Source organism: Hypomesus nipponensis, chromosome 2 (genome assembly GCF_054491055.1).
Source record: "Hypomesus nipponensis isolate SF chromosome 2, ASM5449105v1, whole genome shotgun sequence".
Classification (NCBI taxonomy): Eukaryota; Metazoa; Chordata; class Actinopteri; order Osmeriformes; family Osmeridae; genus Hypomesus; species Hypomesus nipponensis.
The window spans coordinates 19,971,197-19,996,136 of NC_140362.1; the positions used below are offsets into that span (position 1 = coordinate 19,971,197).

At 40.4% G+C, this 24,940-nt stretch overlaps 1 protein-coding gene and 2 long non-coding RNA genes across 3 annotated transcripts in view; all 3 read right to left on the reverse strand.

The window, feature by feature from the left end:
* Window positions 1-21,530, reverse strand: part of LOC146301438 (hemicentin-1-like) — a 41,340-nt gene extending 19,810 nt beyond the window's left edge. The window contains exons 1-8 of the mRNA XM_084669164.1: window positions 21,230-21,530; window positions 20,275-20,595; window positions 18,565-18,843; window positions 17,947-18,213; window positions 17,011-17,283; window positions 16,480-16,734; window positions 6,946-7,224; window positions 6,328-6,594 (exon numbers count right to left, since the gene is read on the reverse strand). Coding sequence (XP_084525290.1) covers window positions 6,328-6,594; window positions 6,946-7,224; window positions 16,480-16,734; window positions 17,011-17,283; window positions 17,947-18,213; window positions 18,565-18,843; window positions 20,275-20,595; window positions 21,230-21,281 — 1,993 coding nt within the window. The 5' untranslated portion in view covers window positions 21,282-21,530. The remainder of the gene's footprint in view (window positions 1-6,327; window positions 6,595-6,945; window positions 7,225-16,479; window positions 16,735-17,010; window positions 17,284-17,946; window positions 18,214-18,564; window positions 18,844-20,274; window positions 20,596-21,229) is intronic.
* LOC146301440 (uncharacterized) lies at window positions 3,267-4,059 on the reverse strand. Its single transcript, XR_014729004.1, has 4 exons — window positions 3,938-4,059; window positions 3,692-3,771; window positions 3,565-3,587; window positions 3,267-3,302 (listed from the first exon to the last, which is right to left on the reverse strand). It is a non-coding gene; the product is annotated as an uncharacterized LOC146301440 (long non-coding RNA).
* On the reverse strand, window positions 13,395-15,265 carry LOC146301441 (uncharacterized). The gene is made up of 4 exons (XR_014724771.1): window positions 15,014-15,265; window positions 14,051-14,133; window positions 13,918-13,946; window positions 13,395-13,690 (listed from the first exon to the last, which is right to left on the reverse strand). It is a non-coding gene; the product is annotated as an uncharacterized LOC146301441 (long non-coding RNA).
* Window positions 21,531-24,940: the final 3,410 nt, after the last annotated feature.

Sequence of the window (24,940 nt, forward strand, 5' to 3'; positions counted from 1 at the left end):
CCAGATTATCAGATTAGCGGGTGTGCTTGTTGGGGCAAGGCTTGTAGTGAAATTCACATTCCCATTAATTGCTCCATGTTGAGTGTTTTGCAAAACGTTGTCTCCATAACACAACCCTGGAGGACACAAACAGAGTTTTGGTTGATATTATTAGTAACATGCATTCTGGATTAATTAGTGCAAAGTATTTGCTAAACAACAGCCACAACTTCCTAAACATCAAGTACATACTATTGCTAACATTAAAACTTTATGAAATCAGTTGGTTGGGGAAGTAACGTCTTGCGTGATCAGAAGCATGGAATCTTGATAGACCAACACATTCTGTTTGATACTGTAACAATACGTGTAACAATACTGATAGAGGCAGACTGGGTTCAATAGAGTCTGTGTCAAGTAACAGAATGTCAGAGCTGACAGTCCATACAGATCAAACACTGGTTCTGGACCAGATTGTGAAAAGGAAGTCACATAGCGAACTTTAGTTAGAGCCAGTAGTGGTTGAACAGGACAGTTCACCTGATAAAAATGCTCATTAAGTCAACAAACTAATGTTGTTTCCATTCATTTAACCACCAGATTGTATTAAACCGCTATTAAGAGGTAATATTCTGTACATTTGAAGCAATTTCAAGCAAATAAATACAAATCTTACCTATAAGGGTTATAAATATTGTAAGAGTTTGGTAATAATGAGAAGAATCCATTCCAAATGTTAAACTCCAGAACACATGAATAGCTGAGCCCTAATGACTAAACCTGAGCCAGTCGTCCCAATAAACAACTGAAAGTTACTGAAGACTGATAGGTCTACCTCAACACACTCCAAACCCTGAACTGAACAGATCATCTTTGGCACCAAGATAATTGTCCCTATTTTCAAAACCTGCTCTCAACCTTAGTAGAAAGATGTACACTGCCATCTAGTGTATTTTATGATGTAGTGCACTCTGTAGATCTGTGCACCATGCACCAGTGGCTAGATTATTTGGGGATATTTGGAGAAGTTCCTCACTGTCATGGCAACGTGCAGTTCGAGGCTCAACGTGGACTTATTGTTGGCATCGTATGAAGCTGAAATGCGACAGGTGTGTGGCCCTGCAGCGTTGCAACAAAGACAAACTCCTTATACCTTTAAATATACACACAAACTGTCTTGCCTCATGTTTGGTTAAGTAAATGGGTTAGTTTTGAAAACGCCAAAATAATGGAAAACAATAACTTCATACTTATATTATATTTATGGTATTTTATACAGTTTTTATATTTATTTCAACAGAATAATTTCCACAAAATATAGAATCTGTAAATTGTAAACATGTGCTGACAACATAGCATAAGAGTACAGGAAGAAATATTGTAATATCCATGTCTACTGTTTCCCTGTGTCTGTCATTGTCTTCCCCTGTGTCTCGGTCAGTGATTTCAGTTCTCGTTAGTCTCATTGTGTCCTCCTGTGTCTTGTTTGGTTCTGTGTATTTAGGTTCCTGTTTTGTGTCCAGTCTTTGTCTTGTCAGTGTGAGTACCTTGTCTGTTTCTCGTTTTTTATTTACTTTTTATAAACCCTTTGTTCAACACAATGCCTCGCTACTCCTGCGTTTGGGTCCTACCCCACCACTCGTCATGATAGAATGACAAAACCATTAAAGGACCCAGTCGAGAGTTCCCCCAACCCTTTCATAGGAACCTGTCTTGGCTTCGGTGGACCCCAAAGCCTGCAGCGGAAGGCCCACCCCAAGACCTGGCTCCTACACCGGCTCCGGCTCCGGCTCCGGCTCCGGCTCCGGCTCCGGCTCCGGCTCCGGCTCCGGCTCCGGCTCCGGCTCCGGCTCCGGCCCCAGCCCTAACCCCGACTCCTGCCCTCTGCCCCCTGCCTCGGTCCTGCCCTGTGCCCCTGCCTCGGTCCTGCCCTGTGCCCCTGCCTCGGTATTGCCCTGTGCCCCTGCCTCGGTCCTGCCCTGTGCCCCTGCCTCGGTCCTGTCCTGTGCCCCTGCCTCGGTACTGCCCTGTGCCCCAGCCTCATCCCGAGGTTTAGCTGTCCAGCACCCAGACCACCGCCTGCTGCTGGTACCCAGCCCTGGTCCCTTCCTGGTACCCAGCCCTGGTCCCGTCCTGGTACCCAGCCCTGGTCCCATCCTGTGCCCCAGCCCTGGTCCCATCCTGGTACCCAGCCTTGGTCCCATCCTGGTACCCAGCCCTGGTCCCATCCTGTGCCCCAGCCCTGGTCCCATCCTGGTACCCAGCACTGGTCCCATCCTGGTACCCAGCCCTGGTCCCGTCCTGGTACCCAGCCCTGGTCCCATCCTGGGTCCCAGCCCTGGTCCCGTCCTGGTACCCAGCCCTGGTCCCGTCCTGGTACCCAGCCCTGGTCCCATTCTGGGTCCCAGCCCAGGATACGGTATTTGAGAAGTTCCTCACTGTCTTGGCAACGTGCAATTCGAGGCGAGGCTCAATGTGGGCTCATAATTGGCATCGTATGAAGCTGAAATGTGGCAGCTGTATGGCTGTGCAGTGTTGACTGTTTGCAACAAAGAAATACTCCTTATACCTTTTAAATACACACACAAACTGCCTTGCCACATGTTCAGTTAATTAAATGGGTTGGGTTTGATTACCACAAAATAATGGTAAACAATAACTGCATACTTGTATTATATTTATGGTATTTTGTATTGTTTTTATATCTTTCAACAGAATAATTACCATAAAATATAGAATTTGTATCTAGTAAATATATCTTGACAACAGCAATAGAGTACAGATATCCTTGAAAAGAACTAGTTTTCAGTTTTCAAAAAGTATAAAAGAGCTTTATTAAAAATTAAATATCATTTGAATGGTCTTCATGCATTGGTGATGAAAGACTTGAGAAGACAGCATCTGATTTATGAGGATGGCTCAGATTTCTCTGACCACGAGAATTCCCATGAAGTCCTCACATACGCTAGTCCCAGGTCCAGTGTAGCATGGGCAGAGCCAGGGGCCATCTAAGTCAGGGGTCAGGATTTTTACAGAATAAAAAAAACAAATGTATTAGCAAAACTCCAGAATATGGTAAAAAAAGGGAATTCCAAGGCATAGTCAAAACAGGCAGGGTTTGTAGGCAAGCAAGTAGTGCATTCAGAAACAAGGAGCGTAACATTAGTAAAATAACTACATATAGTAGGTACATGATCAGGATAAGGTTCAGGGGGTCCCAAACCCCCTATTAGAGAGAAGAGGTGACTCAGGTCACCAGAACCATGGGTGCTGTCCAGAACCAACCAGGAGGATGGGGTGGGAACACACCGGACTGGTATTAACTGGGAGAGAGAGAGAGAGAGAGAGAGAGAGAGAGAGAGAGAGAGAGAGAGAGAGAGAGAGAGAGAGAGAGAGAGAGAGAGAGCGAGAGAGAGAGAGACAGACAGAGAGACAGACAGACAGAGAGACAGACAGACAGACAGACATGAGAGGTGCCAGGGCAGTATACAGTACAGGAACTAGGTACAGTAATTCAGTCTCCAGGTTCATTCCAGTATATCAGAGTTATCTCTGTTGCCATGCGAGAGAAATCTGGTAACCTACCAGGGCATCTCATATTCAGACTCCTGGCAAGGACGTGAGACCATAAACATGGAAACAAGAGTTTGAGTCAGGCAGTGATTATTATGTATGACACAAACAGGATGCAGGAGGTGACAGTAGAACTCACTCTTGGCAGGACAGGAGGAGCTTCTACAACTCTTGTCGGACCTGGAACGTTTTCATAGATCTGGTCACAGTTACTAGAATCTGTGTGTAAAAATCAAAACAATTTCCCTCCCGGGATCAATCAAATCCATCAACCAATCAACCAATCTGTCTGTCTATGTATCTCTAGTCTATCTGTCTCTAATCTATCTATCTTTAATCTATCTCTCTATCTGTAAGGGGGTGACGTGGATGCTACAAGTCTCACCTGGGGTCCTCATCATCTCTTGGGGATCTCTGCTGGTTTTGATTGTGGGTTCATGTAACCTGAACTGAATGTTATCATGCCCTCTGTCATGGCTGGCTTGGTTCTGCTGGCTGTGTATCCTCTCTGTCTCTCTGCCTGTGGAGGATCAGAGACAGGCAGAGAAGATATACCCAGTACCTGTGAGAGATGTGAACTCTCACAAACACCTGCAGTCACAGCATTGCCTCTTTAGTTTCATACATCATGAATAAGAGAGCAGACAACTGTTATTACAGTCATCTTGCTCTCATATAAGGAGACACACAGAGCCAGATCTTACCTGCACCTAAGGAGCCTTTAGTCTTGTTCCTGAACAACATAAAGAGTATGATTACATCATCAATACACCAAGCCGCACTGTCAAGCTGACAATCTTAGTGCTGCAGTACTTGAATGTTAAATGTAACATTTTCCTGTCTGTTTCCCTGGGTGTGTGTTCATGTTGTGGTCTTGTTTCTCTCTCTCTTGGCTCCCTGCACCTCCTGCCTCTCCTCTACCAGTATCCTCTCCGTTTTTTTTCACTCTGAAATAAGTATGACTGCCACAGATTAAATGAGTGATTCTAGGCTAATCATCCCCCTTTGTGTGTGTGTGTCACTTTGGCTGCTCATGACCACGTTACTCTTATAATGTACACTTGACTGCCGGGTTGGTGTCAGACTCCTCGTGTCTGGATTATTATTTGGAATATCCCCAAACTTTCAATTTGTTTGCACTTATTTTTCAGGGTAACCTAGAGCTTTCAATATTTTGATCCCAGTTTGGATTCCTAGTTTCTGTTCTCTTGAAGACCTGTCTCATTTTTGACATCCTCTTCATGTGCTTCCTTCCACTCCCCCTGACATTAGAGTCTTTCACACTGGCTTTGTAAACATCTTGTATATATCCAAGACTAATTTAAGTAAATTTAGTTGTCAGCGAAACATTATAACATTATAACAACCAGATACCTTCATGTGATTTAAAAAAAATACTTACTCCTTCTTGATCAAATACACAGTCAAACCAACTGTCACTCCGACAATCACCAAAACTTTAATCACAATTCCAGCGATGGCACCACCTGACAGTCCTCTCTCTGTTAAAGAACCCTCAGCTGAAGAGACAGAGAAAAACCTCACAGGCATCAGAGACGCTGGGCTACAGCTAGAGTAGGTACACATACAGTCAGGGACAATACCTGTCCTTTCATTTCATGATTCATATAGTTGAGGTTGGGTGGAAGTGTCTCTTACATGCAATTATTTAACAAGAATTATGCAGTACTGACCTTGGTTGTTCCATTGATACAGTAGATCATGTGCAAAAACTATCAAGGGTTACCTTGCTCTACTGTTAGTTAGACTGGAATTGAACTAAAGTACATCCATGGAATCAGATGCATACACAGCATAGTCGTGTATCCGATTACTTACAGTTTACAATCATATTGTATTCAGCATCTTGAGAGCTCACAGGGTTTGTGACTTGACACAGGTAAACACCATCGTCCTGTTTGTTCACAGGACTTATAGAGACTGTGCTGTTGTCCCCAGAGAAGCTGACTGTGTCACTGGGAGAGAGAGGCACACCATCCTTCATCCACTCTCTGGTGCTGATGGAGCCAGCAGCAGCACAGGTCAGGTGGACAGACATCCCCTCTGTGATTGGCTGGCTTGATGGGTTAATGCTGACATCAGCTACTTTTTCTGTAGAAGGACAGAATACATGTTTAAAGGGTGTGAAGGAATGATAAATGTTTACATACTTGACACGTGGGATTATCTATCTCCCTATCTTTCTATCTACCTATCTACCATCTATCCATCCATCTTATAGTTTTTGGACACCACTCAGGAAATGGACACCTTTTTGTTGAACTGGTGCCTCTAATGGTTACTTCTTAGTTTCTAAAACTGTCTTCACTTTTCTGGAAAGGCTTTCCAATTGAAACATTGTTTCCATTCCACTTTGTGCATGGGGGCATCATCAAGTCAATAACAACAAGGGCTGTTTTCATGGTTTTGGGTTAGAGGCCTAAGTCACACTGGTGGAAATATTACTGTAGTGCCAAACTTTGTGGTAACAATTTTTTGGAAAGTTCATTTTTCTCTGCCTGGATACACAAAGTGAGGTCAATACAGAAATGTTTTGTCAAGTATGGTGTGAAAAAACTTGACTAGTCTGCACACATCCCTGACCTAAACACCATCAAACACATCGGAGATCATTTCTATCTCCACTTTCAACAATCCGGTGTCATTTGCTCAACCATTTATTGATATTGGCAATATAGTGAGTGTAAGTTCTGCACTGTGGCTATGGGTCTTTTCCACAATGCCAGTTTCCACAGTCAAACATCTCCCACTTGCCCCATACAGTGATGATTGATGGCTCAGATGACACATATCTCAGTGTTCTGGTGTTAAAGGCCTGACAGATGTAACTCCCACTGTGACTGGTCTGAATGTTCACCAGTTGGAGCTCTGGTCCCTCATTGGACAGCTGTGTTCCATTCAGGAACCAGTGATACTGAGCAACAGGCTTGGAGTGAGCGGAGCAGGACAGACTGAGGGCTGACCCTGCAACATACAGTCCACCTGGAGGATTCACCTCCATCACTGTGTCCTCAGGACCATCTGCAATGCAGAGTGTCAGTCAAACAGCAGCACTAGAGAGGGAAGCTCTGCCATTAGCAATAAGAGGCCCAGCCCCAATGACACGTCTAAGAGGTGTCCATTGATTTCAGTGTGAGAGAACAGCTACAGTATTTAGGCATAACAGCAACCTATAAGCAATCATACTGTGAGAAATCATACAAATGTGCTATGAACACAGGAAGTGCACTAGTCAACAGCATGATAAAGTACTACTGTATATCTACAGGAGAAACACCCTTGACAAAACTGTCCACATGTCAGGTTACCACATTCAAATCACCAGAATGCCTTTGCCATCATGCACATAATAGGTATATATAGATGACTCACAGTAGATGGTTATGTTAAAAGGCTGGCTGATGTCATTACTGACAAGGTTGGTCACATTGCATCTCCAAGGACCCTGGTCATAGCGGGTCACATTGACTATGGTGAGAGTGGAGCCTCCATCACCAAGATGGACATTGCCACTGGCTGTGACCTCAGAGCTGCCATTCAGCCAATGGTAGGAGGGGGAGAAGCCAGAGGAGGAGCAGGACAGACTGACAGAGCTGTTGAACTCCACTACATCTGAGGCACTGGCTTTAATTACAACATTGGAGACTTGCTCTGTGGGTTAAAACAATATTTTAATACGGGTGGTTTAAATCAAGCATTCTGATTGGTTGAGAGTGAGTCACGGGGTGTGCTTTATTGAGCATAAAGTACTGTACGCCCAGAGAATGCTCTGGTATGACTTATTACATTTACCTTAAAACGGGAGCGTTCCATATTAGTGCGCACTCAAAATAACTAAAATGTTGCCGAAGAAAAAGACTGTCTACAAGTAACTACTGGCATGCAGCAATTTATTGGTTAGCAAGCTATACTAGCAAGATTCGGTTAATTTTTGAGAAATAATATTGCACTGTCCCGTGCTATCAGTGCTAACTAGCTGGTCTAGCTACTGAAACGTTGGACGGAAGCTCAGGTCTATAGTTGCTAACTAGACTACACTTGTTTAATTTGAGCTTCGTACAGTAGCCACGCAATTACATGACCTGGACTTGGCTTCTTAAAACAACGTTTTCCACGGAGGCACAATTAAAGGAGATATCCAAATCAACATAAGCTAACCTTAACAACAGCCTAATGTTCGTCTATCGAGTCCCAAGTCACTCGTAACTTGTTTACAGCATATGTAGGTTAGTAGGCTAGCTAGCTACCATATACCCAGTGCCTACGAAACATTAATGATTGATTTACAATGTTTAGGCCTAGTGTTTAAATTAAATATTATTTTATTGAAAGTGTCCCATTTTTGTTGTTATTTTAAAGGTAGCTTTTATAAAATGAGCATTGAATGAATGATATGGTGCGAGATCTAGCTAGGCTAACAAACGTGCAGTGCACAATGCTGTTTGTCCGTTGCATAGCAACAGCCACCGTTTACAGGGACTATTTTCTCTCGGCTACTGAAATGCGATACACAATGTTTGTTGTCTATAACTCTTTTGTGCTGAAAGGCAGCTTATTGTTTATTTACTATTCATAATTTCGCTGGCAACCGTATTATAAAAGCAATAAGGTACTCGAGGCAGTACTTTATCGCCAATAAAGTACGTGTTCCAGGGTTTGCCGGTTTGCAACACCCTTGAACACGTACTTTATTGGCGATAAAGTACTGCCTCGCGTACCTTATTGCTTAAATAACTTTTACTTTGCTAATGAGTCCATTTTACAAACTGTAGAGCTGGTTTAGGTGTCCTTCTGTGTATTTTCCATCAACTGAACTGGATACTTTCAGGGGCAAGAAGACTTTAGTGATTCTGAATAAATTGTAAATTCAATGACTTCTTCTTGTCACCCCTCCAGGCAACAACTCTCAGATCCTTAAATCAGTCTTTCCTCACAGCACTCACACTGTCAGCAACGTAGTCTCTGTGTCTCTCATCAATAATCATTCTAATATCATATGGCACGCTTTAACGCATTCAAACTGTTACTAATGAGCTTTGCAATAGTGACATAATTTACAAGATCTTACTACAGAGAACTCACCCAGCACTTGCAGCACAGTATTTCCAGAAAGTGTGGGTCCTGTAGTAGGTACGATGATCACTGAATACGTTCCTCTGTCTTTCATGGTCAGATTCCTGAGCTCCAGAGATCCAGTGGATGCATTCAGAGTGACTCTGCTTTGATACGCTGGTGAAAAGTCAATTCCAGATTGTCTATACGTTAGTATGTTATTGCTATTTACCGTCCAGGTTATAATGGTGTAGGGTGTGCTTGTTGCAGTAAGGCTTGTAGTGAAAGTCACATTCCCTTCTACTGCTCCATATTCAGTGTCTGGCAAAACTCCTTCTCCATAACACAACCCTGGAAGAGACAAACACAGTTTTGTTTTATATTATTACAGTAACATGCATTCTGGTTTAATTATGTGTATATTTATTTCAGCTGAGTGAACCCATTAAAATCTGAAATATTTTCATCAAAATGCACACAACTTCCAAAAGGTCAGGTTCATACTATTACAAACATTCATAGTAAAACTTTATAAAAACCAGTTGGTTGGCTGAGCAACCTTTTGGGTGATCTGAAGCATGGAATCTTGATAGACCAACACATTCTGTTTGATACTGTAACAATACGTGTAACAATACTGATAGAGGCAGACTGGGTTCAATAGAGTCTGTATCAAGTAACAGAATGTCAGAGCTGACAGTCCATACAGATCAAACACTGGTTCTGGACCAGCAGCCTCAGAGGTGTTGAAATGAACGATCGTGAACAGCGAGTCACTTAGCCAACTTTAGCTAAGAGCCAGTAATGGTTGAACAGTACAGTTCACCTAAAAAAAATTCTCATGTAGTCAACAAAGTTTCCATTACAGTAATGTAACCACCAGATTATATTTAATTTCTATGAAGAGTTAATTTTATGTTATTAGATATTAAGTATATATGTACATTTGAAGACATTTCAAGCAAATAAATACCAACAGTCTTACCTATAAAGGTTATAAAAATTGTCAGTGTATGGTAATAATGAGAAGGAGCCATTCCATACGTTAAACTCCAGAACACATGTAAAGCTGAGCCCTAATAACTAAACCTGAGCTAGTCGAAGACTGATAGGTCTACCTCAACACACTCCAAAGCCTGAACTGAATAGATCGTCTTCAGCAACAAGATAACTGACCCAAAAACCTGCTCTCAACCTTGGTAGAAAGATGTACACTGCCACCTAGTGTCTCTTATTATGTACTGCACTCTGCAGATCGGTGTACCATACGCCAGTTGCTCGATTATCTGGGGGATATTTGGAGAAGTTCCTCACTGTCATGGCAACATACAATTCGAGGCCTCATGTTCAGTTAAGTAAATGGGTTAGGTTTGAACACCACAAAATAATGGAAAACAATAACTTCATACTTCTGTTTTATTTATGGTATTTCATATTGTTTTTATATTTATTTCAACAAAATAATTTCCATAGAATATACTATCTATAATTAGTGAAAATGTGCTGACAACATAGCAAGAGAGTACATTAAAACAATTTTTTTTATGGACATCTGTATAGTTTATTGTATCGAGAAAGATGGTGGAAGCAGCTACAGTTGTGTATACTGTACGTTAGCTTCACATACACTTTTAACTGAAGTCATATTTCACAAACTAGTTTTCAGTTTTATGTCCCTTATGTCATAAAATAATTCATATCACTGCGGAAGTGAACACAAGTATGTTATAAAACCTCAATGGCTGCTCAATGACTGTAATGCAATCCTTGTGTGAGATCTTGTTTCAATGTTACAAGAGTGCTTCAAAGTCGACACCAGATGAACCATTTTTTATTTGGCCTCCTGAATAGGTTTAGCAGTTATTTCACAGATGTTTAGTAAACTACATTCAGACATTTAGTCATTTAGCAGACGTTTTTATCCAAAGCAATTTAGAAGAAAGAGCAAAAGGTGCATAGGTCAATGATCATAAACAACGAGATGGGTATACTGTTTGAATTTTGCAGTTAAACTGTTCTGTATTATGGGAAGATGTAGTCAGAAGGGCCAATCTTCAATCTGACACGGAAAGTGTCATGTGAAAATCATGAGCTGCTCTCATGTATTTCTCACCATAGACCAAAAAAAGCATCCTAAACTTCAGCATGTGCAAGCAGGCAGCCTTCAAATCCCTTTATGTTACTGTTAGAACACACTCTAGAGTTGTATTCCCAGGAAGAGAAGATCAAGTCATTATTTTGCTTCAACCTACTGCAACGCATATTCGAGTATACTTTTATTTACAGGAGAGTCTACATGATGACTTCATACACGGTCTACATCTCTGGTGAAAAGTCAGCTTTACCTTTAGCAAGGGATGGCTAATGAATAGATGACAGAAGAAACAAGATGATTCTCTGGCCCATGCTTTCCTTAGAAGCAAATACCTCATACCTGGTGTTTCATTCTACACATCAAGGGGAGTCAAAGAGGAGTTTTTATTATGTCCTTGTTCCTTGTTGACCTTCGGTTGCACGTTCTCTTGATTACAAATGGCAAATGTTTACCCAAATCAAACCCATATTAGTTACATTCAGAACCAGTTTCCCAGTTTGACTATTTCATACTGGCTTTGTAAATATCTTGTATTTCGAGGCAAATTCAAGTTAATTGACTTGATCCAATTACTTACAGTTTACAATCATATTGTATTGAGCATCTTGAGAGCTCAGAGAGTTTCTGACTTGACACAGGTAAACACCATTGTCCTGTTTGTTCACAGGACTTATATAGACTGTGCTGTTGTCCCCAGAGAAGCTGACTCTGTCACTGGGAGAGAGAGACACACCATCCTTCATCCACTCTCTGGTGCTGATGGAGCCAGCAGCAGCACAGGTCAGGTGGACAGACATCCCCTCTGTGATTGGCTGGCTTGATGGGTTAATGCTGACATCAGCTACTTTTTCTGTAGAGTGACAGAATACATGTTTAAAGGGTGCAAAGTTATGACAGATTTTCACAAATTTGACACGTGGGATTATCTATCTACCATTCTTTTTATCTACCTATCTACCATCTATCCATCCATCCCACCATCTTACAGTTTGTGGACACTCAGGAAATGGACACCTTTTTGTTGAACTTCTCAGGTGGAGATGGTTACCTCTTAGTATCTAAAACTGTCTTCACTTTTCTGGAAAGGCTTTCCAATTGAAACATTGCTTCCATTCCACTTTGTTCATGGGGGCATCATCAAGTTCATGACAACAAGAGCTGTTTTCATGGTTTTGGGGTAGAGGTCTTAGTCTCACTGGTTGAAATATTATTATAGAACGGTACTAAAGTGTAATGATAATTGTCATTTTAGATATTTCCGTGCTTCAAACTTTGTGGTAACAATTTTGGGAAGGCCCTTTCTTCTCTGGGCTTGATAATGCCTAAATGCACACAGTGAGGTCAATACAGACATGTTTTGTCAAGTTTGGTGTATTGTCACCACTCCAAGCAACATCTCCCAAATCCTTAATCAGTCTTCCCTCACAGCATCTCACACTGTAAGCAACGTTGGTATCTGTGTCTCTCCTCAATAATCATTCTAATATCATATGGCTCACTTTAACGTACTGTTGATGAGCCTTGCAATAGTGACATCATTTACAAGATCTTGTTACAGAGAACTCACCCAGCACCTGCAGCACAGTATTTCCGAATAGTGCTTTTCCTGCAGCAGGTGTGATGCTCACTTCATACGTTCCACTGTCTTTCATGGTCAGATTCCTGAGCTCCAGAGATCCAGTGGATGTGTCCAGATGGACTCTCTTTTGATACACTGGTGGAACGTAAATTCCAGATGTTCTATACGTTAGTATGTTACTGCTATTTACCGTCCAGGTTATAATGGTGTAGGGTGTGCTTGTTGGGGCAAGGCTTGTAGTGAAAGTCACATTCCCTTCTACTGCTCCATATTGAGTGTCTGGTAAAACTCTGTCTCCATAACACAACCCTGGAAGAGACAAACACAATTTTGTTTTATATTATTACACTAATATGCATTCTGGTTTAATTATATGTGGAAGTTTCTCAGTTGAGTAAAACCATTAAGATTGAGCTATTTTCATCAAAGTGCACAGCATTTGAACAACTTCCTAAAGGTCAGGTTCATACTATTATACGTAAACATTCACAGTAAAACTTGATAAAATCATTTGGTTGGGTGAGTAACGTTTCGTTATAACTTCATACTTATATTTTAATTATGGTATTTTACGTTGTTTTAATATTTATTTCAACAGAATAATTTCCATAAAATATAGAATCTGTAAGTAGTAAATATGTGCTGACAACATAGCAAGAGTACAGGAAAAATACAAGTCTACATAGTTCACTGTGTGGAGAAAGCAGCTACAGTTGTGTTTACTGTAGGTTAGCTTCACATACACTTTTAACTGAAGTCATATTTCACTAGTTTTCAGTTTTATGTCCCTTATGTAATAAAATAATTTATATCAAATTTACTATAAAACCTCAACGTTATAAAACCTCAACGACTGATCAATGACTATAATGCAATCCTTGTGTGAAATCTTATTTTAATGTTAATAGAGTGCATCAAAGTAGATGTTTTGCAGTTATTTCACAGTATCCTGTTTGCATTTTGAAGTTAAACTGTTACGTATTATGTAAAGATGTAGTCAGTTATTTCAGAAGGGCTTATCTTCAATCTGATACGGCAAGGCCAGCTGAGTCATTCTTTAGAACAACAACTAAGCAATGAGATGTGAGAATCATGCAGTCTAAAAACAAAAACAAACTGTTTATTAGCAGATCTCCAAAATATGGTACAAAAGGGAATTCCAAGGCATAGTCAAAACAGGCAGGGTTTGTAGGCAAGCAAGTAGTACATTCAGAAATAAGAAGTGTAACATTAATAAAATAACTCCATATAGTAGGTACATGATCAGGATAAGGTTCAGGGGGTCCCAAACCCCCTATTAGAGAGAAGAGGTGACTCAGGTCACCAGAACCATGGGTGCTGTCCAGAACCAACCAGGAGGATGGGGAGGGAACACGCCGGACTGGTATTAACTGTGAGAGAGAGAGAGAGAGAGAGAGAGAGAGAGAGAGAGAGAGAGAGAGCGAGAGAGAGAGAGAGAGAGAGAGAGAGAGAGAGAGAGAGAGAGAGAGAGAGGGGGGGAGACGGTGAGAGGTGCAAGGGCAGTATGCAGTACAGGAACTAGTTACAGTAATTCAGTCTTCATTCCGGTATATCAGAGTTATCTCTGTTGTAATGCGAGAGAAATCTGGTAACCTACCTGGGCATCTTAGTGTCATATTCAGATTCCTGGCAAGAACATGATACCATGAAGATGGAAACAAGAGTTTGAGTCAGGCAGTGATTATTTTTGATCACACAAACAGGATGCAGGACGTGACAGTAGAACTCACTCTAGGAGGGAGAGGAGGAGCTTCTACAACTCTTGTTGTCAGATCAGGAACGTTTTCATAGGTCTGATCACAGTTTCTAGAATCTGTGTGTAAAAATCAAAACAATTTCACTCGGGATCAATCAAGTCAATCAAAATGTCTGTTTGTCTATTTATCTATCTATCAATCTCAAATGCATCTGTCTCTAATTTACCTATCTCTAATATACTGTATCTATCTTTTATCTCTTATCTATTTCGTATCTATCTATCTCTTATCTATTGTAGCAAAAAATGTTCTACGTCTTCAACCACTTCTCAAAGTTTGGAACAGCACTGGAACTCAGCAAAGTGTTTATTAGAATTCAGAGTGACAGAGATTCCAACAAACGTGAGCAAGATGTAATTTTTCTCCGGACATTTCTCTTATATATATTTTCCCAATTATTTTATGATTTTCTGCCATTGGTACAATACTTGTTGGTCACCGAATGCATTATGCATTCTTACCCTGCTGGTTTCCTTGTCCTAGGGGATTCAGATCAGGTGCTTTGTTTGCATAGAAAACTCTCCCATTTTTAGGCTTACTCTGGCCTTGAAAGCCAGCTGCTAGGTTCTGGGCATAGGACCATAAATGAGCCACATTAGATAGCTGGGTTTTCTATGACAGAAGCATATACTCATAGTCTTCTCTCGCACCCAGCCCCTAATCCAGATCTTTACATTTTGGCCTTACGTAACATCTTCTACGTTTCAGTGGCAATAATAATAAGTTAACAGCTTTGCATCTGGTTTTCAGTAATATAGCATATGCTAAAAAGAGGGGATTAAGAATTTTCAATCATATAAATCCATAATCATTACCCATCTTCATAATTACAATAGTGTGATGTTTTTTTCCACAATAGTATCCCTAATCTAGTTATCTCTAATCTATTTATCTCTCATCTATCCATATAAGGAGAAACACAGAGCCAGATCTTACCTGCACCTAAGGAGCCTTTAGTCTTGTTCCTGAACAACATAAAGAGTATGATTACATCTTCAATACACCAACCCGCACTGTCAAGCTGACAATCTGAGTGCTGCAGTACTTGAACGTTGTAAAATGTAAAATTATATATTACTAACAGAGTTTTCTAAACAAAAAATAAAAAAATAAAAAAAAACGGATAAAAAAGTAACTGTCATCATCTATTTTTGACTAACTTCAAACTTGCTTGCATCTCAAGCCCCCATCCCCGGCTCCTCAGCTTGAAGCAAAGGCCCCAACGGTTCTCAGGGGTTATGCATGTCTTTTTTGGCCTGATGATGGTGATTTTATTCCATTAACTCAGCTGTCTCGCCAGGTTTGTCTTCTCGTCCCAAACCATAGTTACTGTAATTTTGACTTGTTTTAAATAAGCACGTCCCAAACAAAGTAAGCTAACGTGATGAGCGTAAGTGTAAACTTACAGATGGGAGGTCAAGCCACAGTAGAGGCCCACAACTAAGACCACCACAACCAGGGTCACAGCTACAGCTATGCCAGCTGCTGCTCCTGGGCTCAACGCTGGGCTGGAGGGTCTATCTGTAACACACAGATACACACATCAACGCACGAACACACACAAATTCACACAGGTGCACACCCAAAGCATAAACAGAAACAAACACACACCCAAGCACATGCAAAAAAACACATACACACACTTGATCAAGCAGTCTTTAGCCAACAGTATTTTGAAGATGCATAACTCAGATAGCAGTAGTCCGGCTATTTCGGGTGTGGTTGTAATAAGACAAAGCAAGCTTCCAAACTACCTCCTATTGTCAGAGTGTGGGTCAAACTCTGAGTCACGTCATTAGTGGCAGTGCAGGTGTAGTCCCCACTGTCACTGCTCTCATCAATGATGTATATAACTTCATGGACGCCTGTTTCTACCCTTTCTAAACTGTGTAAACACAGTTTTGGTTCATATTATTACAGTAATATGCATTCTGGTTTAATGGTTTAGTGAACAGCATTTTCTAAACAACAGCCAAAACTTCCTAATGGTCAGGTTCATACTATTACAAACATAAATAGTAAAACTTATAGAATCAGTTGGTTGGGTGAATAACGTTTTGGGTGATCTGAAGCATGGAATCTTGATAGACCAACACATTCTGTTTGATACTGTAACGCACGTGTAACAATACTAGATAGAGGCAGACTAGGTTCGATAGAGTCTGTATCAAGTAACAGAATGTCAGAGCTGACAGTCCATACAGATCAAACACTGGTTCTGGACCAGCAGCCTCAGAGGTGTTGAAATGAACCATCGTGAACAGCGAGTCACGTAGAGAACTTTAGTTAGATTAGATTAGATTCAACTTTATTGTCATTGCACAGAGTTCAAGTACTGTAGGTTATTAACTAGGTTTGATGACTAATTGCTGTTGGACATGTATTTGCTTCTTTAACTTTACCTGTAACTTCCAATATGTAGACAGCTTGTTCACTGCGTCCAGTGATGTCATTGGATGCAGTGCAGTAGTAGGTGCCACTATCCTTGTATTGGATCTTCTCTATGATGAACACTTGTGACTGTCCAGGCCACTCTGTCCCATTGACCGTCCAGCTGTAGTTAGCGGCAGGTTTAGAATCAGTCAAGCAGGTTAAGGTTAACGTGTGTCCAACCTCTATTTTAGGACAACCCTCGATTGTGACACTATCAGGTCCATCTGCAACACAGATTCATGTAATGATGGGATTAGTATGGTTGGGTGGGTGGAAGTGTCTCTTACATGCAACTATTTTACCAGTATTTTACAGTACTGATCTTGGTTGTTCCATCTACTGCATATATAAACACACTAATACCAGTTTGATCCATTAGATCTTGTGAAAACACTGTCAAGGGTTACCTTGCTCTATTGTTTAGTTAGACTGGAATTGAACTAAAGTACAAACATGGAATCAGATGCATACACAAAAAAGTTTTGTATCCGATTACTTACAGTTTACAATCATATTGTATTTAGCATCTTGAGAGCTCACAAGGTTTCTGACTTGACACAGGTAAACACCATCGTCCTGTTTGTTCACAGGACTTATAGAGACTGTGCTGTTGTCCCCAGAGAAGCTGACTGTGTCACTGGGAGAGAGAGACACACCATCCTTCATCCACTCTCTGGTGCTGATGGAGCCAGCAGCAGCACAGGTCAGGTGGACAGACATCCCCTCTGTGATTGGCTGGCTTGATGGGTTAATGCTGACATCAGCTACTTTTTCTGTAGAAGGACAGAATACATGTTTAAAGGGTGTGAAGGAATGATAAATGTTTACATACTTGACACGTGGGATTATCTATCTCCCTATCTTTCTATCTACCTATCTACCATCTATCCATCCATCTTATAGTTTTTGGACACCACTCAGGAAATGGACACCTTTTTGTTGAACTGGTGCCTCTAATGGTTACTTCTTAGTTTCTAAAACTGTCTTCACTTTTCTGGAAAGGCTTTCCAATTGAAACATTGTTTCCATTCCACTTTGTGCATGGGGGCATCATCAAGTCAATAACAACAAGGGCTGTTTTCATGGTTTTGGGTTAGAGGCCTAAGTCACACTGGTGGAAATATTACTGTAGTGCCAAACTTTGTGGTAACAATTTTTTGGAAAGTTCATTTTTCTCTGCCTGGATACACAAAGTGAGGTCAATACAGAAATGTTTTGTCAAGTATGGTGTGAAAAAACTTGACTAGTCTGCACACATCCCTGACCTAAACACCATCAAACACATCGGAGATCATTTCTATCTCCACTTTCAACAATCCGGTGTCATTTGCTCAACCATTTATTGATATTGGCAATATAGTGAGTGTAAGTTCTGCACTGTGGCTATGGGTCTTTTCCACAATGCCAGTTTCCACAGTCAAACATCTCCCACTTGCCCCATACAGTGATGATTGATGGCTCAGATGACACATATCTCAGTGTTCTGGTGTTAAAGGCCTGACAGATGTAACTCCCACTGTGACTGGTCTGAATGTTCACCAGTTGGAGCTCTGATCCCTCATTGGACAGCTGTGTTCCATTCAGGAACCAGTGATACTGAGCAACAGGCTTGGAGTGAGCGGAGCAGGACAGACTGAGGGCTGACCCTGCAACATACAGTCCACCTGGAGGATTCACCTCCATCACTGTGTCCTCAGGACCATCTGCAATGCAGAGTGTCAGTCAAACAGCAGCACTAGAGAGGGAAGCTCTGCCATTAGCAATAAGAGGCCCAGCCCCAATGACACGTCTAAGAGGTGTCCATTGATTTCAGTGTGAGAGAACAGCTACAGTATTTAGGCATAACAGCAACCTATAAGCAATCATACTGTGAGAAATCATACAAATGTGCTATGAACACAGGAAGTGCACTAGTCAACAGCATGATAAAGTACTACTGTATATCTACAGGAGAAACACCCTTGACAAAACTGTCCACATGTCAGGTTACCACATTCAAATCACCAGAATGCCTTTGCCATCATGCACATAATAGGTATATATAGATGACTCACAGTAGATGGTTATGTTAAAAGGCTGGCTGATGTCATTACTGACAAGGTTGGTCACATTGCATCTCCAAGGACCCTGGTCATAGCGGGTCACATTGACTATGGTGAGAGTGGAGCCTCCATCACCAAGATGGACATTGCCACTGGCTGTGACCTCAGAGCTGCCATTCAGCCAATGGTAGGAGGGGGAGAAGCCAGAGGAGGAGCAGGACAGACTGACAGAGCTGTTGAACTCCACTACATCTGAGGCACTGGCTTTAATTACAACATTGGAGACTTGCTCTGTGGGTTAAAACAATATTTTAATACGGGTGGTTTAAATCAAGCATTCTGATTGGTTGAGAGTGAGTCACGGGGTGTGCTTTATTGAGCATAAAGTACTGTACGCCCAGAGAATGCTCTGGTATGACTTATTACATTTACCTTAAAACGGGAGCGTTCCATATTAGTGCGCACTCAAAATAACTAAAATGTTGCCGAAGAAAAAGACTGTCTACAAGTAACTACTGGCATGCAGCAATTTATTGGTTAGCAAGCTATACTAGCAAGATTCGGTTAATTTTTGAGAAATAATATTGCACTGTCCCGTGCTATCAGTGCTAACTAGCTGGTCTAGCTACTGAAACGTTGGACGGAAGCTCAGGTCTATAGTTGCTAACTAGACTACACTTGTTTAATTTGAGCTTCGTACAGTAGCCACGCAATTACATGACCTGGACTTGGCTTCTTAAAACAACGTTTTCCACGGAGGCACAATTAAAGGAGATATCCAAATCAACATAAGCTAACCTTAACAACAGCCTAATGTTCGTCTATCGAGTCCCAAGTCACTCGTAACTTGTTTACAGCATATGTAGGTTAGTAGGCTAGCTAGCTACCATATACCCAGTGCCTACGAAACATTAATGATTGATTTACAATGTTTAGGCCTAGTGTTTAAATTAAATATTATTTTATTGAAAGTGTCCCATTTTTGTTGTTATTTTAAAGGTAGCTTTTATAAAATGAGCATTGAATGAATGATATGGTGCGAGATCTAGCTAGGCTAACAAACGTGCAGTGCACAATGCTGTTTGTCCGTTGCATAGCAACAGCCACCGTTTACAGGGACTATTTTCTCTCGGCTACTGAAATGCGATACACAATGTTTGTTGTCTATAACTCTTTTGTGCTGAAAGGCAGCTTATTGTTTATTTACTATTCATAATTTCGCTGGCAACCGTATTATAAAAGCAATAAGGTACTCGAGGCAGTACTTTATCGCCAATAAAGTACGTGTTCCAGGGTTTGCCGGTTTGCAACACCCTTGAACACGTACTTTATTGGCGATAAAGTACTGCCTCGCGTACCTTATTGCTTAAATAACTTTTACTTTGCTAATGAGTCCATTTTACAAACTGTAGAGCTGGTTTAGGTGTCCTTCTGTGTATTTTCCATCAACTGAACTGGATACTTTCAGGGGCAAGAAGACTTTAGTGATTCTGAATAAATTGTAAATTCAATGACTTCTTCTTGTCACCCCTCCAGGCAACAACTCTCAGATCCTTAAATCAGTCTTTCCTCACAGCACTCACACTGTCAGCAACGTAGTCTCTGTGTCTCTCATCAATAATCATTCTAATATCATATGGCACGCTTTAACGCATTCAAACTGTTACTAATGAGCTTTGCAATAGTGACATAATTTACAAGATCTTACTACAGAGAACTCACCCAGCACTTGCAGCACAGTATTTCCAGAAAGTGTGGGTCCTGTAGTAGGTACGATGATCACTGAATACGTTCCTCTGTCTTTCATGGTCAGATTCCTGAGCTCCAGAGATCCAGTGGATGCATTCAGAGTGACTCTGCTTTGATACGCTGGTGAAAAGTCAATTCCAGATTGTCTATACGTTAGTATGTTATTGCTATTTACCGTCCAGGTTATAATGGTGTAGGGTGTGCTTGTTGCAGTAAGGCTTGTAGTGAAAGTCACATTCCCTTCTACTGCTCCATATTCAGTGTCTGGCAAAACTCCTTCTCCATAACACAACCCTGGAAGAGACAAACACAGTTTTGTTTTATATTATTACAGTAACATGCATTCTGGTTTAATTATGTGTATATTTATTTCAGCTGAGTGAACCCATTAAAATCTGAAATATTTTCATCAAAATGCACACAACTTCCAAAAGGTCAGGTTCATACTATTACAAACATTCATAGTAAAACTTTATAAAAACCAGTTGGTTGGCTGAGCAACCTTTTGGGTGATCTGAAGCATGGAATCTTGATAGACCAACACATTCTGTTTGATACTGTAACAATACGTGTAACAATACTGATAGAGGCAGACTGGGTTCAATAGAGTCTGTATCAAGTAACAGAATGTCAGAGCTGACAGTCCATACAGATCAAACACTGGTTCTGGACCAGCAGCCTCAGAGGTGTTGAAATGAACGATCGTGAACAGCGAGTCACTTAGCCAACTTTAGCTAAGAGCCAGTAATGGTTGAACAGTACAGTTCACCTAAAAAAAATTCTCATGTAGTCAACAAAGTTTCCATTACAGTAATGTAACCACCAGATTATATTTAATTTCTATGAAGAGTTAATTTTATGTTATTAGATATTAAGTATATATGTACATTTGAAGACATTTCAAGCAAATAAATACCAACAGTCTTACCTATAAAGGTTATAAAAATTGTCAGTGTATGGTAATAATGAGAAGGAGCCATTCCATACGTTAAACTCCAGAACACATGTAAAGCTGAGCCCTAATAACTAAACCTGAGCTAGTCGAAGACTGATAGGTCTACCTCAACACACTCCAAAGCCTGAACTGAATAGATCGTCTTCAGCAACAAGATAACTGACCCAAAAACCTGCTCTCAACCTTGGTAGAAAGATGTACACTGCCACCTAGTGTCTCTTATTATGTACTGCACTCTGCAGATCGGTGTACCATACGCCAGTTGCTCGATTATCTGGGGGATATTTGGAGAAGTTCCTCACTGTCATGGCAACATACAATTCGAGGCCTCATGTTCAGTTAAGTAAATGGGTTAGGTTTGAACACCACAAAATAATGGAAAACAATAACTTCATACTTCTGTTTTATTTATGGTATTTCATATTGTTTTTATATTTATTTCAACAAAATAATTTCCATAGAATATACTATCTATAATTAGTGAAAATGTGCTGACAACATAGCAAGAGAGTACATTAAAACAATTTTTTTTATGGACATCTGTATAGTTTATTGTATCGAGAAAGATGGTGGAAGCAGCTACAGTTGTGTATACTGTACGTTAGCTTCACATACACTTTTAACTGAAGTCATATTTCACAAACTAGTTTTCAGTTTTATGTCCCTTATGTCATAAAATAATTCATATCACTGCGGAAGTGAACACAAGTATGTTATAAAACCTCAATGGCTGCTCAATGACTGTAATGCAATCCTTGTGTGAGATCTTGTTTCAATGTTACAAGAGTGCTTCAAAGTCGACACCAGATGAACCATTTTTTATTTGGCCTCCTGAATAGGTTTAGCAGTTATTTCACAGATGTTTAGTAAACTACATTCAGACATTTAGTCATTTAGCAGACGTTTTTATCCAAAGCAATTTAGAAGAAAGAGCAAAAGGTGCATAGGTCAATGATCATAAACAACGAGATGGGTATACTGTTTGAATTTTGCAGTTAAACTGTTCTGTATTATGGGAAGATGTAGTCAGAAGGGCCAATCTTCAATCTGACACGGAAAGTGTCATGTGAAAATCATGAGCTGCTCTCATGTATTTCTCACCATAGACCAAAAAAAGCATCCTAAACTTCAGCATGTGCAAGCAGGCAGCCTTCAAATCCCTTTATGTTACTGTTAGAACACACTCTAGAGTTGTATTCCCAGGAAGAGAAGATCAAGTCATTATTTTGCTTCAACCTACTGCAACGCATATTCGAGTATACTTTTATTTACAGGAGAGTCTACATGATGACTTCATACACGGTCTACATCTCTGGTGAAAAGTCAGCTTTACCTTTAGCAAGGGATGGCTAATGAATAGATGACAGAAGAAACAAGATGATTCTCTGGCCCATGCTTTCCTTAGAAGCAAATACCTCATACCTGGTGTTTCATTCTACACATCAAGGGGAGTCAAAGAGGAGTTTTTATTATGTCCTTGTTCCTTGTTGACCTTCGGTTGCACGTTCTCTTGATTACAAATGGCAAATGTTTACCCAAATCAAACCCATATTAGTTACATTCAGAACCAGTTTCCCAGTTTGACTATTTCATACTGGCTTTGTAAATATCTTGTATTTCGAGGCAAATTCAAGTTAATTGACTTGATCCAATTACTTACAGTTTACAATCATATTGTATTGAGCATCTTGAGAGCTCAGAGAGTTTCTGACTTGACACAGGTAAACACCATTGTCCTGTTTGTTCACAGGACTTATATAGACTGTGCTGTTGTCCCCAGAGAAGCTGACTCTGTCACTGGGAGAGAGAGACACACCATCCTTCATCCACTCTCTGGTGCTGATGGAGCCAGCAGCAGCACAGGTCAGGTGGACAGACATCCCCTCTGTGATTGGCTGGCTTGATGGGTTAATGCTGACATCAGCTACTTTTTCTGTAGAGTGACAGAATACATGTTTAAAGGGTGCAAAGTTATGACAGATTTTCACAAATTTGACACGTGGGATTATCTATCTACCATTCTTTTTATCTACCTATCTACCATCTATCCATCCATCCCACCATCTTACAGTTTGTGGACACTCAGGAAATGGACACCTTTTTGTTGAACTTCTCAGGTGGAGATGGTTACCTCTTAGTATCTAAAACTGTCTTCACTTTTCTGGAAAGGCTTTCCAATTGAAACATTGCTTCCATTCCACTTTGTTCATGGGGGCATCATCAAGTTCATGACAACAAGAGCTGTTTTCATGGTTTTGGGGTAGAGGTCTTAGTCTCACTGGTTGAAATATTATTATAGAACGGTACTAAAGTGTAATGATAATTGTCATTTTAGATATTTCCGTGCTTCAAACTTTGTGGTAACAATTTTGGGAAGGCCCTTTCTTCTCTGGGCTTGATAATGCCTAAATGCACACAGTGAGGTCAATACAGACATGTTTTGTCAAGTTTGGTGTATTGTCACCACTCCAAGCAACATCTCCCAAATCCTTAATCAGTCTTCCCTCACAGCATCTCACACTGTAAGCAACGTTGGTATCTGTGTCTCTCCTCAATAATCATTCTAATATCATATGGCTCACTTTAACGTACTGTTGATGAGCCTTGCAATAGTGACATCATTTACAAGATCTTGTTACAGAGAACTCACCCAGCACCTGCAGCACAGTATTTCCGAATAGTGCTTTTCCTGCAGCAGGTGTGATGCTCACTTCATACGTTCCACTGTCTTTCATGGTCAGATTCCTGAGCTCCAGAGATCCAGTGGATGTGTCCAGATGGACTCTCTTTTGATACACTGGTGGAACGTAAATTCCAGATGTTCTATACGTTAGTATGTTACTGCTATTTACCGTCCAGGTTATAATGGTGTAGGGTGTGCTTGTTGGGGCAAGGCTTGTAGTGAAAGTCACATTCCCTTCTACTGCTCCATATTGAGTGTCTGGTAAAACTCTGTCTCCATAACACAACCCTGGAAGAGACAAACACAATTTTGTTTTATATTATTACACTAATATGCATTCTGGTTTAATTATATGTGGAAGTTTCTCAGTTGAGTAAAACCATTAAGATTGAGCTATTTTCATCAAAGTGCACAGCATTTGAACAACTTCCTAAAGGTCAGGTTCATACTATTATACGTAAACATTCACAGTAAAACTTGATAAAATCATTTGGTTGGGTGAGTAACGTTTCGTTATAACTTCATACTTATATTTTAATTATGGTATTTTACGTTGTTTTAATATTTATTTCAACAGAATAATTTCCATAAAATATAGAATCTGTAAGTAGTAAATATGTGCTGACAACATAGCAAGAGTACAGGAAAAATACAAGTCTACATAGTTCACTGTGTGGAGAAAGCAGCTACAGTTGTGTTTACTGTAGGTTAGCTTCACATACACTTTTAACTGAAGTCATATTTCACTAGTTTTCAGTTTTATGTCCCTTATGTAATAAAATAATTTATATCAAATTTACTATAAAACCTCAACGTTATAAAACCTCAACGACTGATCAATGACTATAATGCAATCCTTGTGTGAAATCTTATTTTAATGTTAATAGAGTGCATCAAAGTAGATGTTTTGCAGTTATTTCACAGTATCCTGTTTGCATTTTGAAGTTAAACTGTTACGTATTATGTAAAGATGTAGTCAGTTATTTCAGAAGGGCTTATCT